General features: G+C 32.7%; 1 protein-coding gene across 2 annotated transcripts; it reads right to left on the bottom strand.

Annotated features, from left to right (window-relative positions):
• Positions 1-288: 288 nt before the first annotated feature.
• On the bottom strand, positions 289-2,475 carry LOC134708055 (uncharacterized). Of its 2 annotated transcripts, XM_063568335.1 has the most exons (3): positions 2,273-2,475; positions 1,766-1,833; positions 289-1,281 (listed from the first exon to the last, which is right to left on the bottom strand). In XM_063568335.1, exons 2-3 carry the CDS (start codon positions 1,821-1,823, stop codon positions 338-340), a joined length of 1,002 nt encoding a protein of 333 aa, XP_063424405.1. In that variant the 5' UTR covers positions 1,824-1,833; positions 2,273-2,475; the 3' UTR covers positions 289-337. The 2 variants fall into 2 exon arrangements, with proteins under 2 accessions (XP_063424405.1, XP_063424415.1); XM_063568345.1 differs by lacking the exon at positions 2,273-2,475 and having other exon boundaries at positions 1,766-1,980.
• Between the last annotated feature and the right edge of the window lie 11,524 nt (positions 2,476-13,999).

Raw genomic sequence — 13,999 nt, 5'->3', positions numbered from 1 at the left:
ATATTAGCTATAATTATTGGGTTCTGTATCTTTTTCAGTCCGAAATATTCTTCATTTTCAAATTACAGAGTTCAATGTAATAAGTATAATTTGAAATTGACCTTGTTTATTTATGTTTGTTTTCCTTTTCGTGTATTTATATCTGTTTGACAGATGTAATACATGTTATGATTATGATTGCTTCGATGTATAAACTGTTCATTGTTTTTGTGCGTAAGTATGATGCTAAACATATTTACAACAAGAATAACTGTATTTAACATTTTATTTTGTTTATCTATAAAAAAAAATCAGCTTGCGTAAAAAAATATGGATTTCTTCAAAGTTCTTATTATGTTCATCCTGAGTATCCTTTAGATGGCCTACTTCTGCAAAACCTGTGACAATCAACAGTGGTACAGTATTTGCTTGGTGCACAATCTGAATCAGTATGACATAGTTTTCTGCAATTACTAAGGTCTCCTACTACTGACTGAGATACGATCCTTGAACCGGATGATCCAACTGATCCTCCTCGTCTAGAAGAAATTATGTCCAATGCATCCATGTCACTACGTCTAGATGTAATTGTGTCCAATGCATTAATGCCACTTCGTCTAGCTGAGATAGCGTCAAGAATATCAAAACCTGTGTGACCAGACATTGAATCACTGCTACCAATAGTTTCCAAATTACCATTGTTAGATAGACCCACACGTCCGGTTAAAGACTGACCTGAACCAATTAGGCTACCAGATGATAGTTGAACGCAATAGCTGTTGCATCCTTCATGGATACATTTATGTCCTGACGCACACAGTTTATTTTCTCCACATTGATAACTGCATTTTGAACCATCAATGCTTGACAGTCTTGAAATGTCGGATGATGAACCTCTAATAATTTCTGAAACTGTATTTCCTCTCCTTATGGAATCCGACAATCCAGATTCACCAATGATACTCCTAGATGAAACTTGGACACAATAAGTGTCACAACCATCGCGTACACATTTTTGTCCTACGTTACATAATTTATCTACTCCACACTCATAATGACAGTTTCTGTTGGTACCAACATTGCTTGATACACCAGCAGACCTTTGAAATGAGGAGCTTCTTATTATTCCAGAGACACCTGAATTTCGTCGCTCAGATCCTGCTCGTCTATTTGCATCAATTACATCTAGTACAGAAAGTGATTCTCCAAGAGGACCGCTAATGTCTCTACCAATTCCATTGTCAAGCTGTAATACTTTATTCACTCCATGTAGACCTAATTTCTTTTCTGTAGGTGAATAGGCTGAAAAAAATTGATGCAGTGTTTTATTTAATTAAAGTCTAAATTGTTATGTTCTATAAACAGATCTATCAGTGACAAGTTAGATTGACATTGATATGGTCATATCTATAAATTAACTGCAAAACGTTGAATTATTTGAAAAACTTCAGAAATGTTGGATCATCTTTTTAACTTCAAATTCGAACCTGATTATGCATTGTATCAGTAAGATTCAGAGTTTTATGCTTTTGTCTTTTGTAGACGAAATGCGGATCTTTCTGTACATAATTATAACTGTGGTATCTTTGCCGAATTGCATCTTAACTACGACAGAAATCTTTGTTTAAAACAAAGCTCATCAAAGGCTCATCATCAGATTATAATTTGGTACGCCAGACACAGGTTTCCATCTACATAAGGTTTATTCGAGATGCTGGTATAAGAACAGTTTGAAAGCCAAATAAAAATAATAATCTTGAGAAAGCGAATATAAGTTTATGCTTACCAGCTACTGACATTATGGTCAATAACATTGACAATGACATAGTTTCAAATCTCATCATTTCCAAGAATCTGAAATATACAACATAAGCATGTTTTAAAACATCTGTTTCCAAAAATAATTTTACAAATACGTAATGTCTTATCTAATTTCATAAACAATGTAAACAAATCTGTATAATATTTTATGATATTTCTTCTTGAAAACAATAATTTATTAAGAACAAATTGATTTTCTAGAATTTCAGAATTAAAAAAAAAATTGTTATCCTTTTAGAATTTGTGTATTTATGGTGTATTATTAAAGGCATGATGTAATAAAACAATTACTACGTACAAATTTATATGCCTTCAGTATTTAACAAATTTAAAAACATTTGCTCAATTCCTTTATATTTAAAAAAAACAAACGAAGAGTTTAGTTGTCTATTGAAATTAGAGTAATGTTAAATTGAAACGATATAGGTGTACAAATTATAGATTACTTAAAACTTAAGTTTAGAAATCTTACCTTATATCGAAGCAGTTATCAGTTTTTCGAATGAGTGAATAATGTTTCCTATTTCAGAACTGTTCTTTTATATCATCTTAATTATTTGTTTTTTTTATTTGCATGCATACAAGGAAATATATATTTAAACCGCAAATGACGAATTTTGTTAATGTTTTTTTTTACTTGAATGTCAAAGCAAATTTTATAAGATAGAACTGCACAATATGCAAATTAAAAAAACCTATATGTACTAATAGGTTCAAATGCACATTATATTTCCTGATGAAACACACTTGTGTTTTTAGTTACGTCATTGAAGATGTATGTATTACATAATAATGTTGTGATGTATTAATACATATATATACATATCATTAATAAGGTTATTAAGAGAATTGCACGGTTTTAATAAACAAACAGTACTGTTTCCATTTCCTCAAATGATACGACCAACTTTTCTTGAAATAATTTTTATTTTAAGTTTATACTTGTAAAATAATTAAAAAGACAGCTTCACTCGCAATCGTCAATGATGATATTTTGATGACCCTGAAATGAATATCTCACAATGGGAAGATGAAGGGTTTGATTAAAAAATAAAACAGCCAAATTTCAAAACACCTTTGCAAACTCAATTGCTTGATTTATTATTGCAACAACCTTATTGATGAATAGTCGCCTCCTTATGTATTATCGTGCAAGCAGTAATGCTATCTGCTGATGGTTTGGAACGAAATGTTCATCGGATATGCGAGGCTATAATTATAAAATTATATTGCTGGGTCTGTCAAGTGCTCCAAGAAACAACTGTCTTTATTTTATCCTGCAATTGGGTGTTCTCCTATCGCTATGCTGTATCTGCATACTATACACATATCGTTTTAAAGCTCCGCCCACTGCCGGACTGATTATTATATGAACCTGCGTGACTTCAACATGTGTATTGCAGTTGCATTCCAATGACGTACTGATTGCAAATTTACGATTACTTTTATACGTTCTGTTTGTTTCATTAGAGTAATGAGAATCACACCAATTTTCTGATAACATACACACATGAACAGCAGCCAGTCTTCTACGATGACAATGATCGATTTCAATACTTGATTGATTGTGTATGATTGTGTTAAAAACAACCATGTCAATTTCAGCATGCATGTTAAATGAATATCGATTCTGAAGCGTAGGACAACTCGCACACTCCTGTTTCAAATTGGGCAATGTTTTGTTATTTGTTTTTACCGGTAAATACACTAAACAGTTGTTTTCTATATCATCAATTTGATAAGCAATCAAAGCCAGGCTTCAAATTTATTGTAAAACATCCTATTCTAGAGGTGGTGTGAATCAGATGTGGATACTAAAACATGTCAAATATGTTTAGAGTACTCCAAATTCAAAACTAAAAGACAAACTGAAACAGTTGGAATTGCTTTCTTTCGTCAAAAAGAAAAAGTAAATACAAGAGTCTTATCTTTAGGAGGGATAAATCTTACTTTGTAAAAAATAACTCGGATTCAGATAAAAACATCACTGAAACTGACATTGTGAAGATGCTTGATTTCTTGATCGACAACATATTTATTACGTTTTGGGGACGTAATGTCCCTCTTCTTGCCCACTTGTTTCTTTTATTCTTATGAGGCTGGCTTCATAAAAAAACTTTTTAAGAAGAAAAAAAAGTTAGCAATATCCTTTTACTACACTTTCCGCCAAAAAAAGGATGTTCTCTTACTAAATAATTCATAATTTGCTGACTATGTTGAACTAGTTAGAACAATAAGATTAAAGATAATTAATACAACCGATGAGTCTGCTTCATATCTTTACTTAAATCTAGAAATTAGCAGTGAATGGTCGGTTGAGAACAAAAAAAAAACGACAAAAGAGATGGTTTCAGCGTTCCAATTGTGACCTTTTCCTTGATAGAGGGTTGATGCTCACAAGAAAAGTATTGAAAAGAGAGTTTCAAATTGTAAAGTTAAAATTGTCCCATCGTAAATTTTACGAATGTCATTACGAGTTGGTTAACTACAATCCTGTTCCTTTTCACGAATTATTGACCATCCAAATTAGATTATTTGCGGGTTTGAATAAACATTAGCAATACGACGGTTGCCACATGGAGAACAGGATCTGCTTACCCTCCATAGAACCAGACACCATCCCCAGTTTTTGGGGGAATTCGTTTTGTTCAGTCTTTAGTTTTCTATGTTGTGTATATGTTGTATTATTGTTTTTCTTTTGTCTTTTTCTTTTTTGCAATGGTGATGCTAGGTTGTTTTTTTATCCATGAGTTTGAATGTGCCTTTGGTATTTTTCGCCTTTCTTTTATAGCAGTGACATGTGCGCAAACATATATGACATTCTATGATATTGTTCATGACTTTGTTATCGTTAAGGCCAACATTAAGTTTTACACAAACATTTATAAAGACACTGTTTAATTATACCCTTCGGGATTCAGCGTGTCTGGATAAGAAACCCCTCCGGCCTCCAGCATTTATAACAAAACAATTAACAATAAACCAATATGACAGACATGAACCAGCGACATTGAACTTCTGACTTGGGACAGCCACATAAAGAATGTGGCGGGGTTAAACGTGTTTTTAAGCGCTCAACCATCCCTCTAACCTGGGACAGCGATGTAACAGTACCACATAAGAACAAACCAGTTGAAAAAGGCTAAACTCATCAGAAACTAAGCAGCATAAAATTAAACAATATCACATACCGTACATGGCAGGGTATTCATCCATCCCTCATTCCTCAACAAATAGAATACTAAGTACAGATGTATGAGAGTACTCGCAGTTACTGACATCTCGTTCAAAGCTTATATCAACTAAAATGAATCATGTATCTAGATCTAAATTCTAAAATCTGTCACCTTTAGTCTTTCGTATCTTTTTTAAACCAAATATGGGAAAAAGAATGATACCACGAGCAATCACATGCAAGTATGAATTGTGCCAGTGAAAGCCAAGAGGAAGCTAGCAGCAGGAATGGTATTCTGAACACGAGAACAAAACTGTAGGTAGGATGTTGGAATGTTCGTACAATGTATGAAACAGGAAAACAAGCACAAATTTTAAATGAAATGAAAAATTATAAGCTCCACTTACTAGGCATTAGTGAATGTAGATGGTCAGGTTGTGGAAAGTCTATAGCAAGATCAGGAGAAACAATCATACATTCTGGAAGGACAGGCAAAAAGCATCAACAAGGTGTTGCAATAATTATGAACAAACAAACAGCAAAATCACTTATTGAGTACAATCCTGTAAATGAAAGAATTATAAGAGCCCGTTTCCATGCAAAGAAAGGCAAAGTAACTTTTATTCAGTGCTATGCACCAACAAATGAAGCGGAAGAGGAAGTAAAAACTGAATTCTATAACACCTTGCAAGCTGAGATCAGAAAAATACCAACACATGATTTGACAATTGTAATGGGTGATTTTAATGCAAAGGTTTGCAACGATAATACAGGAAATGAAAGAGTAATGGGTAAATATGGATGTGGGCAAATGAATGAAAATGGAGAACTTCTGGTTGACTTTTGTGGAATTAACAACTTAGTAATTGGTGGAACCATCTTCCCACAAAAAGACATTCACAAGCTAACTTGGAACTCGCCAAATGGAAGAGACAAAAAACAAATAGACCACATTATGATCAAAGGAAAATGGAAAAGATCCTTACAAGATTTCAGAGTAAAGAGAGGAGCTGACATTGCAAGTGATCACTTTCTAGTAACAGCCAATATAAAGTTGAAACTTAAAAAGATGTCTTCACCAACAACCATTAAAAGAAAATTTGATATAAATAAATTGCAAGACACCAAAGTAAAACAAAAATTTAACCTGCAGATAAAGAACAGATTTCAGGTCCTAGAAGACACAATAGAAGAAACATCAGAACCAGCATCGATAAACAACAAATGGATGAAAGTAGAAGAAATATACAAAGAAACCAGTGTAAAAGTTCTTGGCTATAAAAGACAAATACATAAAGAATGAATTACACAAGGAACATGGAAATTGATTGATTAATGAAAAGAAATAAACAACAAACTCTGTCAGACTTATTCAGAAAGAATAAAAGATAAGCTGAGGAAGGAATACTCAGAATGCAATAAGAAAGTGAAGAAAGCAACACGAAGTGACAAAAGAAAGTATACAGAAGACCTTGCAAAAGAAGCAGAAAATGCTGCATCCAATCAGAGAATGGGACAGGTTTACCAAGTTGTAAAACAGTTATGCAACAAGAAAACTAATAAGAGCATGCCAATTAAAGACAAACAAAACAACACATTATCATCGGAAAAAGAACAAAAGGAAAGATGGAAAGAACATATTCAAGAAGTACTCAATAGAAAAGAACCAGAAAATACAGTTAGCATCGATATCACAGAAACACCATTAGAATTAGATATAGATCTTTATGCGCCAACCAAACTAGAAATACAGAGAGCACTAAAAGGTTAAGGAATAGAAAGGCACCAGGCATTGACCAATTAAATGCTGAACTCTTAAAAGCTGATGCTAAGCAAACATCAGATATCCTTTACCCAGTTTTTAAAGAAATTTGGGAGAACAACATCATACCAGACAACTGGTCCGTAGGTGACATCATAAGGATACCAAAGAAAGGTGATCTTACTAATTGCAATAACTGGAGAGGTATCACTCTTCTCTCTATTCCTAGTAAAGTATTTTGAAAAATCCTAATTTCAAGAATTAAAACAGCTTTGACAGAACACTGCGACAAGAACAGGCAGGTTTTAGACAAGGACGAAGCTGTATAGACCACATATTTGTCCTAAGAAACATCATCGAACAATGTGCAGAATGGCAAAGAAAAATAATCATCAACTTTGTAGATTTTGAAAAGGCTTTTGACAGCTTACACAGACAGGAATTATGGACCATCTTAAAAAGCTATGGAATTCCAGAAAAAATAATACAACTCATCAAAGCCTTCTACGACAACTTTAAATGCACTGTAGATTCTGACCCAGACACTAGTTTTTTGTTAAAATCTGGAGTGATGCAAGGATGTGTGATGTCATCTCTCTTGTTAATCATTGCAGTCGACTGGGTGATGAAATCAACCATGTCAAATACCAACAACGGAATAAGGTGGACACTCACTTCAAACCTAGAGGATATAGACTATGCAGATGATCTAGCATTAGTATCCCATACTATAAATCAAATGAAAGAAAAAACGGAGTTTAGAACAGAATGCCAGAATGATTGGTTTAAAAATCAACTCTAAGAAAACACAAATAATGACAGTAAACATGCTTAATACACCAGACATCAAAGTAAATGGAGAACAACTGGAATTGGTACAGTCCTTCACTTACCTAGGTAGTGTTGTAACATCAGAAGGTGGAGCTGAACAAGACATCAAAACTAGAATTGGCAAAGTAAGATCAGCCTTTCACAGACTAAGAATCGAAACATCTGGAAAACACCATCAGTCAGAAAAAAGACCAAACGGAAAATCTATAACAGCTGTGTAACATCAGTTTTACTTTATGGAGCTGAATGCTGGAGAATGACCGAAAAAGACATTAACAGGTTATCCAGCTTTCATAACACCTGCCTACGTAGAATCATGAAGATATACTGGCCAAACAAAATAACTAATGAAGATCTTCATAAGAAAACAAAAAGCCAAGATATTGAAACCACTCTGCTACAGAAAAGATGGAGATGGCTTGGTCATGTCCTAAGAAAACCACAAGGAGATATGACCAAAGTTGCATTAAGATGGACACCAGAGGGAAAAAGGAAGAGAGGACGACCAAAAACAACATGGCGTAGAACAATAGAAACAGAGATGAAAGAGAGAGATTACACCTGGGGAACTATTGAGAAAAAAGCAGAAAACAGAGAGTAGTGGCGGCAACTTGTCCTTGCCCTATGTGCAAAAAGGCATAACAAGGACTAAGTAAGTAAGTTAGAAAGTTTCGAATTTATACATAAAATAATCTGCGGGTATTAAAATTATACATTTAACACGTGCATGTTTTGAAATTTTACATTAAACAACGTGAGAGTATCAAAACTTTTCATTTCACCACGCGCATGTTCCCAATTATACATTTTACAACATTCCGGTTTGGACGAGTTCACACTAAAATCTATGACAAACGGGATGGTTTAAACTTCCCAATTATCAATTTCCCATTTCTCAGCAGTAACATACCCTCTGTTCCGTTGTCTGTTGTTTACATATCTCAATTGATACGTTATGCCCGTGCGTGTTCACACTATTCGGACTTCATATACAGGAGTGTGCTCCTTGAGGAGGAAAGATTGAAAATGGCACTCCGTGCATTTTATGGACACCATCACAAATTGGTTGATCTATACAATGTGTCTGTGTCTAAACTAACTGATGAAATTTTTATCACGTCTTAGATTGTTATTAAACATCTATGTCGCTTGTCTTGTAAGTACCGACCGTGGCCTATTCCCGAATATAAATGTTTTGCAGAGTTTGAATTTGCATAGCTATACGACGTGTCTCGGTATTTGTTCATCCAACGTTTATGTGTTTATTTGTGATGTCTCCGTTGTGGTTTCGGTTGCATATTGTGTTATGTCTTATCATTTGTGGTTTGAATTCTGTATTTTCGGTACATTTCACATATGTCTTATTTGTCGGTATAGTCGAAGTTTATTTCCATTTTCCATGGATAAAGTATTGTGATAGTCCTAATAATTATGACGTCGCGACAGAATTTATTTAAAATAGCTTTTCAATACCGTCATAATCATGATAATTGTTTGGACTAGTATTGTGAAAGTAATTGCATGAAAATCAAGATTATATATTCGTTACAAAAATACGTCACTGTTTGTGATGTCCTGTGCTGTCGTTAATGGCAGATGTTCGTTGTTATTCTGTGGTTTACATGTTGTAACGACTATCATATCATATTTATTTGTGCGTTTCTCTCTGCTGAGTACTAGTGTTCTTGCGTTTGTTTGTGCAGTATTTCTGTCACGTAGGGATACCATTTTAACGATATTTTTTTTTTAAACTTTGCCATATAAGCGAGAGGTTTGGCTAGCCATAAAACCAGGTTAAACCCACTACTTTTTTTCTTAAAATGTCCAGTACCAAGTCAGGAATATGGAATTTGCCATCAAAACGTTCGGTTTTATGTATGTTGGCGTTTGTTTTTGTTGCACTTCAGTGTTTCTGTTGTTCCGTTGTTTTCCTCTCATAGTTGATGTGTTACACTCGGTTTTAGTTTGTAACCAGGATTTGTTTTCTCTCAATCGATTTATGACTTTTGAACAGCGATATACTACTGTTGCTTTTATTTAAGATAATACATTTAATTAAACCATGTGGAAATTTGGGAATTATAAGGGTATCAAAACTATACATTTAACCACGTGCAAGTTTCGAAATATACCGTAAACAACGTATAGGTATTAAAATAATACATTAAACCACGCGGTGACAATTAAAAGTTGGGCGAGGTCCACATTTGTTAAAGTTAAGTCAATGCATCCGTTAAGTTGTGTACAATATTGCACAGTATATGAACTAAAACTTTGACTTGCAACATACTACCCATAGAACCATGTAATAGCGATTTTGTTACATTCACCAATTCCAATAGTAATTTGATACATGCTTACCAGATGTAGAGCAAGTACATAACATTTGAAATGATGCTGTTTATTTATCTAATGGCGACATTTCTTTAACTATGGAATGTTAAGTTGGATTTTTTTTATCAAACAGTATGTTATGTTCACTAATTCCAACAATCCTGTTTAGTGTCAAGTAAACAAATCTAAGCAAACTTAATGGCATAACATGTGAAAATTGTACATAAATTTGACTATAAGAATCATTAAAAGATCCCAACAATCGTGCAAAATATACAGTTAAGGTATATAGAAAATCTATTTAGGCATACTGAAGTTAGTGCATGTTATATATAAAAGACCTTAAATCTGAACTTTAAATTCTCGTAACTCTGGAACGACGAAACACAAATTTCAAACTTGAAAGGGAGATTTCTTCCTTCAATTTAAATTATGGATGGAAGAACAGACAGATGGACGGACAATGGTATACAATAATAAGGACGTATAAAAACTATATAAATACACGATTTACTACTTATAGACCATTCAATTTAAAGGACCCTATTTGTAAAAAAAATATTGTATATACATGTGATGTCAAGATTTAGATATAAATAATGTCATTTTTTGTTTAATCATCTCATTTGTATTATTTTGGATTTTCAAATATTTCTGCATTAATGTGTAGAAACATTAATTGTCGAAAAGCTTATCAGGTCCAGTTAAATAGCACCCATTGTAACAACTTGCTGCAGTAGATGAGGAATTTCTGTAACAAATATTCTTGTCTATTCTATTGTGTATTTCTCTACATCCCTTCTGACGGTCAGTAGACTCGTCGTCACATCTACACATACACGATTTATCCTGGTTCCAGGAACTACAGGCAGAGGAAATCGACGAATTATAGAATTGAGTTCGATTGTAGAAACAGTTTTCGTATCCATAATTCATAATTTATATTACTATTTATCCGAATTTCAAGATATCTCAAATAATATATATACTAAGATATCCTTTAACCTATATGAGATTTCTTATAAACTATATGAGATATATTATAAACTTTATAAGATATCTCATAAACTTTATAAGATATCTTATAAATTTATGAGATACATGTATCTTGAAGTTAGAATGAATAGTAACAAGGCTTGCCATACTTTCTGAACATTTCTTTAGAACATTCAAAACGAAACATTTGAGAGCCAGGGATTTATGAATACACAGAAACGATAGAAAAAGTAGTGGTTCTTTTCTGAGTTTGTAGCCATGTACGCCACTTGTATATAATTTTTTTTAATAGCTGCCAGGAGTCATTATATTAGCTTCACAGTCCTTGAGCTTGAAATTTCCATGAAAATAAAATGTATAGCTATCAAATCAAACGCAATACAGTCTATCATAATACACAGGCCCCTATATATATAAAAATGAATTGATGTGGCTGGTATTATACTAGTAAGTTATACTGTATATTAGTAGTTTGGTATTGATTCCACATGGAGATACAAAACATGTATCTCCTTTTCGTAACCGCAATCCAGTTCTCTTACCGGCCACGATTGTGAAACTACTGAATGACACTGATCACCGAATTGTATTGACCATGACAACATGACGATTGCCACTATTGTAGCAAGACTGAACTGCTAAGCTTTCCGGAGCACCTGCAATCACCCCGAATTTTTGGTTTGGATCGTGTTTTGTATGTATGGTTTTGTAGACTTGTTCGTGTGTCTTTCGACTGGTTTTCATTTTTTTCCTATGGCGTTTGTCATGCGCCTCTCCTCGACTTATATAAATCTGTTTTAATGTCACTCGGTATCTTCTACCTCTTATTTTAATCAGATATGTATTGGAATTCAAATTTTGTATTTCGCCTTAACAACGTTCGTTATTGGGGGTTTACAGAAGAGAGAATAATGGGCAAAATATAAAAAGAGATACACTTGGAAAAATGGACAGGTAAATCTGAGACTAGGCTATAATAATAATATGTTATTCAGTGGCGGATCCAGAGGGGGGGGGTTCCGGGGGTTGGAACCCCCCCTTTTTTGGACGATCAATGCATTTGAATGAGGACATATAGTTGGACCCCCTCCCCCCCCCTTATCCTGGGTTGGGAACCCCCCCTTTTTTTAAAATGGCTGGATCCGCCACATTGAAAATTGAAAATAAGAGTCGGTCGAGTACATAACTTTACGACAACAAATATTATTCAAGCTTCCATATCGTAAACTTTCAATTTCTATATGTTTTTAGCATATGAAGTATATATCTTGCATTTGATATGTTATTCTAAGACTGGTATTTAATTTTATGATTTCCTTGATAAAGTATTTTTTGCTCACAAGGAAGATATCGAACCAAGAGTTTCCAATTGTAGAGATAAGTCATCCCTTTGAAAATTGTACGAACACCATCATGGTTTGGTTGACCGTTATCGAATACATATTTCAGACAACGACAAATTTGTTCATATTAACCTCGAAAATGACCCATAGAAAATGACCCAGATAGCATTACTGCTTGCATGATAATACATAAGGAGGCGAACATTCATTTATAAGGTTGTTGCAATAATAAATCAAGCAATTGAGTTTGCATGGGTGTTTTGAATTTTGGCTGTTTTTTTTTTTATCTAACTCTTCATCTTCTTATTGTGAGATATTCAGATAAGGGGTCATCATAAAATCATCATTGACGATCGCGAGTGAAGCTGTCTTTTCAATTATTTTACAATTATAAACATAAAATAAAAATTATTTCAAGTAAAGATGGTCGTATCATTTGAGGAAATAGAAACAGTACTGTTTGTTTATTAAAACTGTACAATTCTCTGGCGATAACCTTATTTATAATATGAATACATATGTATTAATACATCAAAAGATTATTTTGTAATACATACATCTTCAATGACGAAACTAAAAAAAAAAGTGTGTTTCAAGAGGAAATATAATGTGCATTTGAACCCATTAAGTACATCTGTTTTTTTTTAATTTGCATATTGTGCAGTTCTATCTTATCAAATTTTCTTTGACATTCAATTCAAAACAACATTAACAAAATTCGTCATTTGCGGTGTAATAATATATTTCCTTGTATGCATGCAAATAAAAAAAAACAAATAATTAAGATGATATAAAAGAACAGTTCTGAAATAAGAAACATTATTCATTCATTCGAAAAACTGATAACTGCTTCAAAATAAGGTAAGATTTCTAAGCTTAAGTATTAAGTAACTTAGAATCTATAATTTGTACACATATATCTTTTTATTTTAACATTACTCTAATTTCAATAGACAACTTAGCTCTTCGTTTTTTTTTTAAATATAAAGGATTTGAGCAAATGTTTTAAAATTAGTTAAATATTCAAGGCATATAAATTGGTACGTATTAATTGTTTTATTACATCATGACTTTAATAATACACCATACATACACAAATTCTAAAAGGAAAACAATTTAAAAAAAAAAAAAATTCTAGAAAATCATTTTTTTCTTAATAAATTATTGTTTTCAAGAAGAAAGATCATAAAATATTATACAGATTTGTTTACATTGTTTATGAAATTAGATAAGACATTACGTATTTGTAAAGTCAGTGACGAATTTGCCAGTTCGTTTAAATATCTAACTATGGCTCCAGGTGTATCATATAAAACAAAAAAAACAAACCTTTCTTGATTGAATTTGTATATCCCTGAACTGAATGTTGGACTACAAAGTATGAGGTAGATGGTTTTTTTTCTCTTTTTTGAATGAATTGTTTTAAGAATACATGAAAATAATTGAGATATCATAAAAAATCCATATCTATGTGTCAGAGTTTTAACCGGTGAATGCAATGCATTTGCAATCTTTTTAGTGTAAACTTATATTTGCATTTGCTAATGAATGAATCACTATCTTTCATTTTAGTTTGAAATATATTTCTATTAAATACTTTTTACAAAAATTAAACTCCATATTTTACTACAAAAATTAGAATTAATGTCTACATTATGTTTAAACATACATTTGCTTGACATTTTTTTGTTGGAATTCATTAAACTTTTCTCCCCCTGTTTAATAGAAGGACATGGAAAATCTGATGTATTAATTTCG

Source organism: Mytilus trossulus, chromosome 1 (assembly GCF_036588685.1).
Source record: "Mytilus trossulus isolate FHL-02 chromosome 1, PNRI_Mtr1.1.1.hap1, whole genome shotgun sequence".
NCBI lineage: Eukaryota > Metazoa > Mollusca > Bivalvia > Mytilida > Mytilidae > Mytilus > Mytilus trossulus.
This window is presented reverse-complemented; position numbering and strand designations above follow the sequence as displayed.

What these genes read in the sequence shown, in the direction of transcription:
- LOC134708055 (XM_063568335.1), bottom strand. Translation starts at nt 1,823, where the DNA reads ATGATGAGATTTGAAACTATGTCATTGTCAATGTTATTGACCATAATG. An exon ending in GACCATAATGTCAGTAGCTG is followed by an intron (nt 1,282 to 1,765) that starts GTAAGCATAAAC and finishes AATTTTTTTCAG; the next exon opens with CCTATTCACCTACAGAAAAG.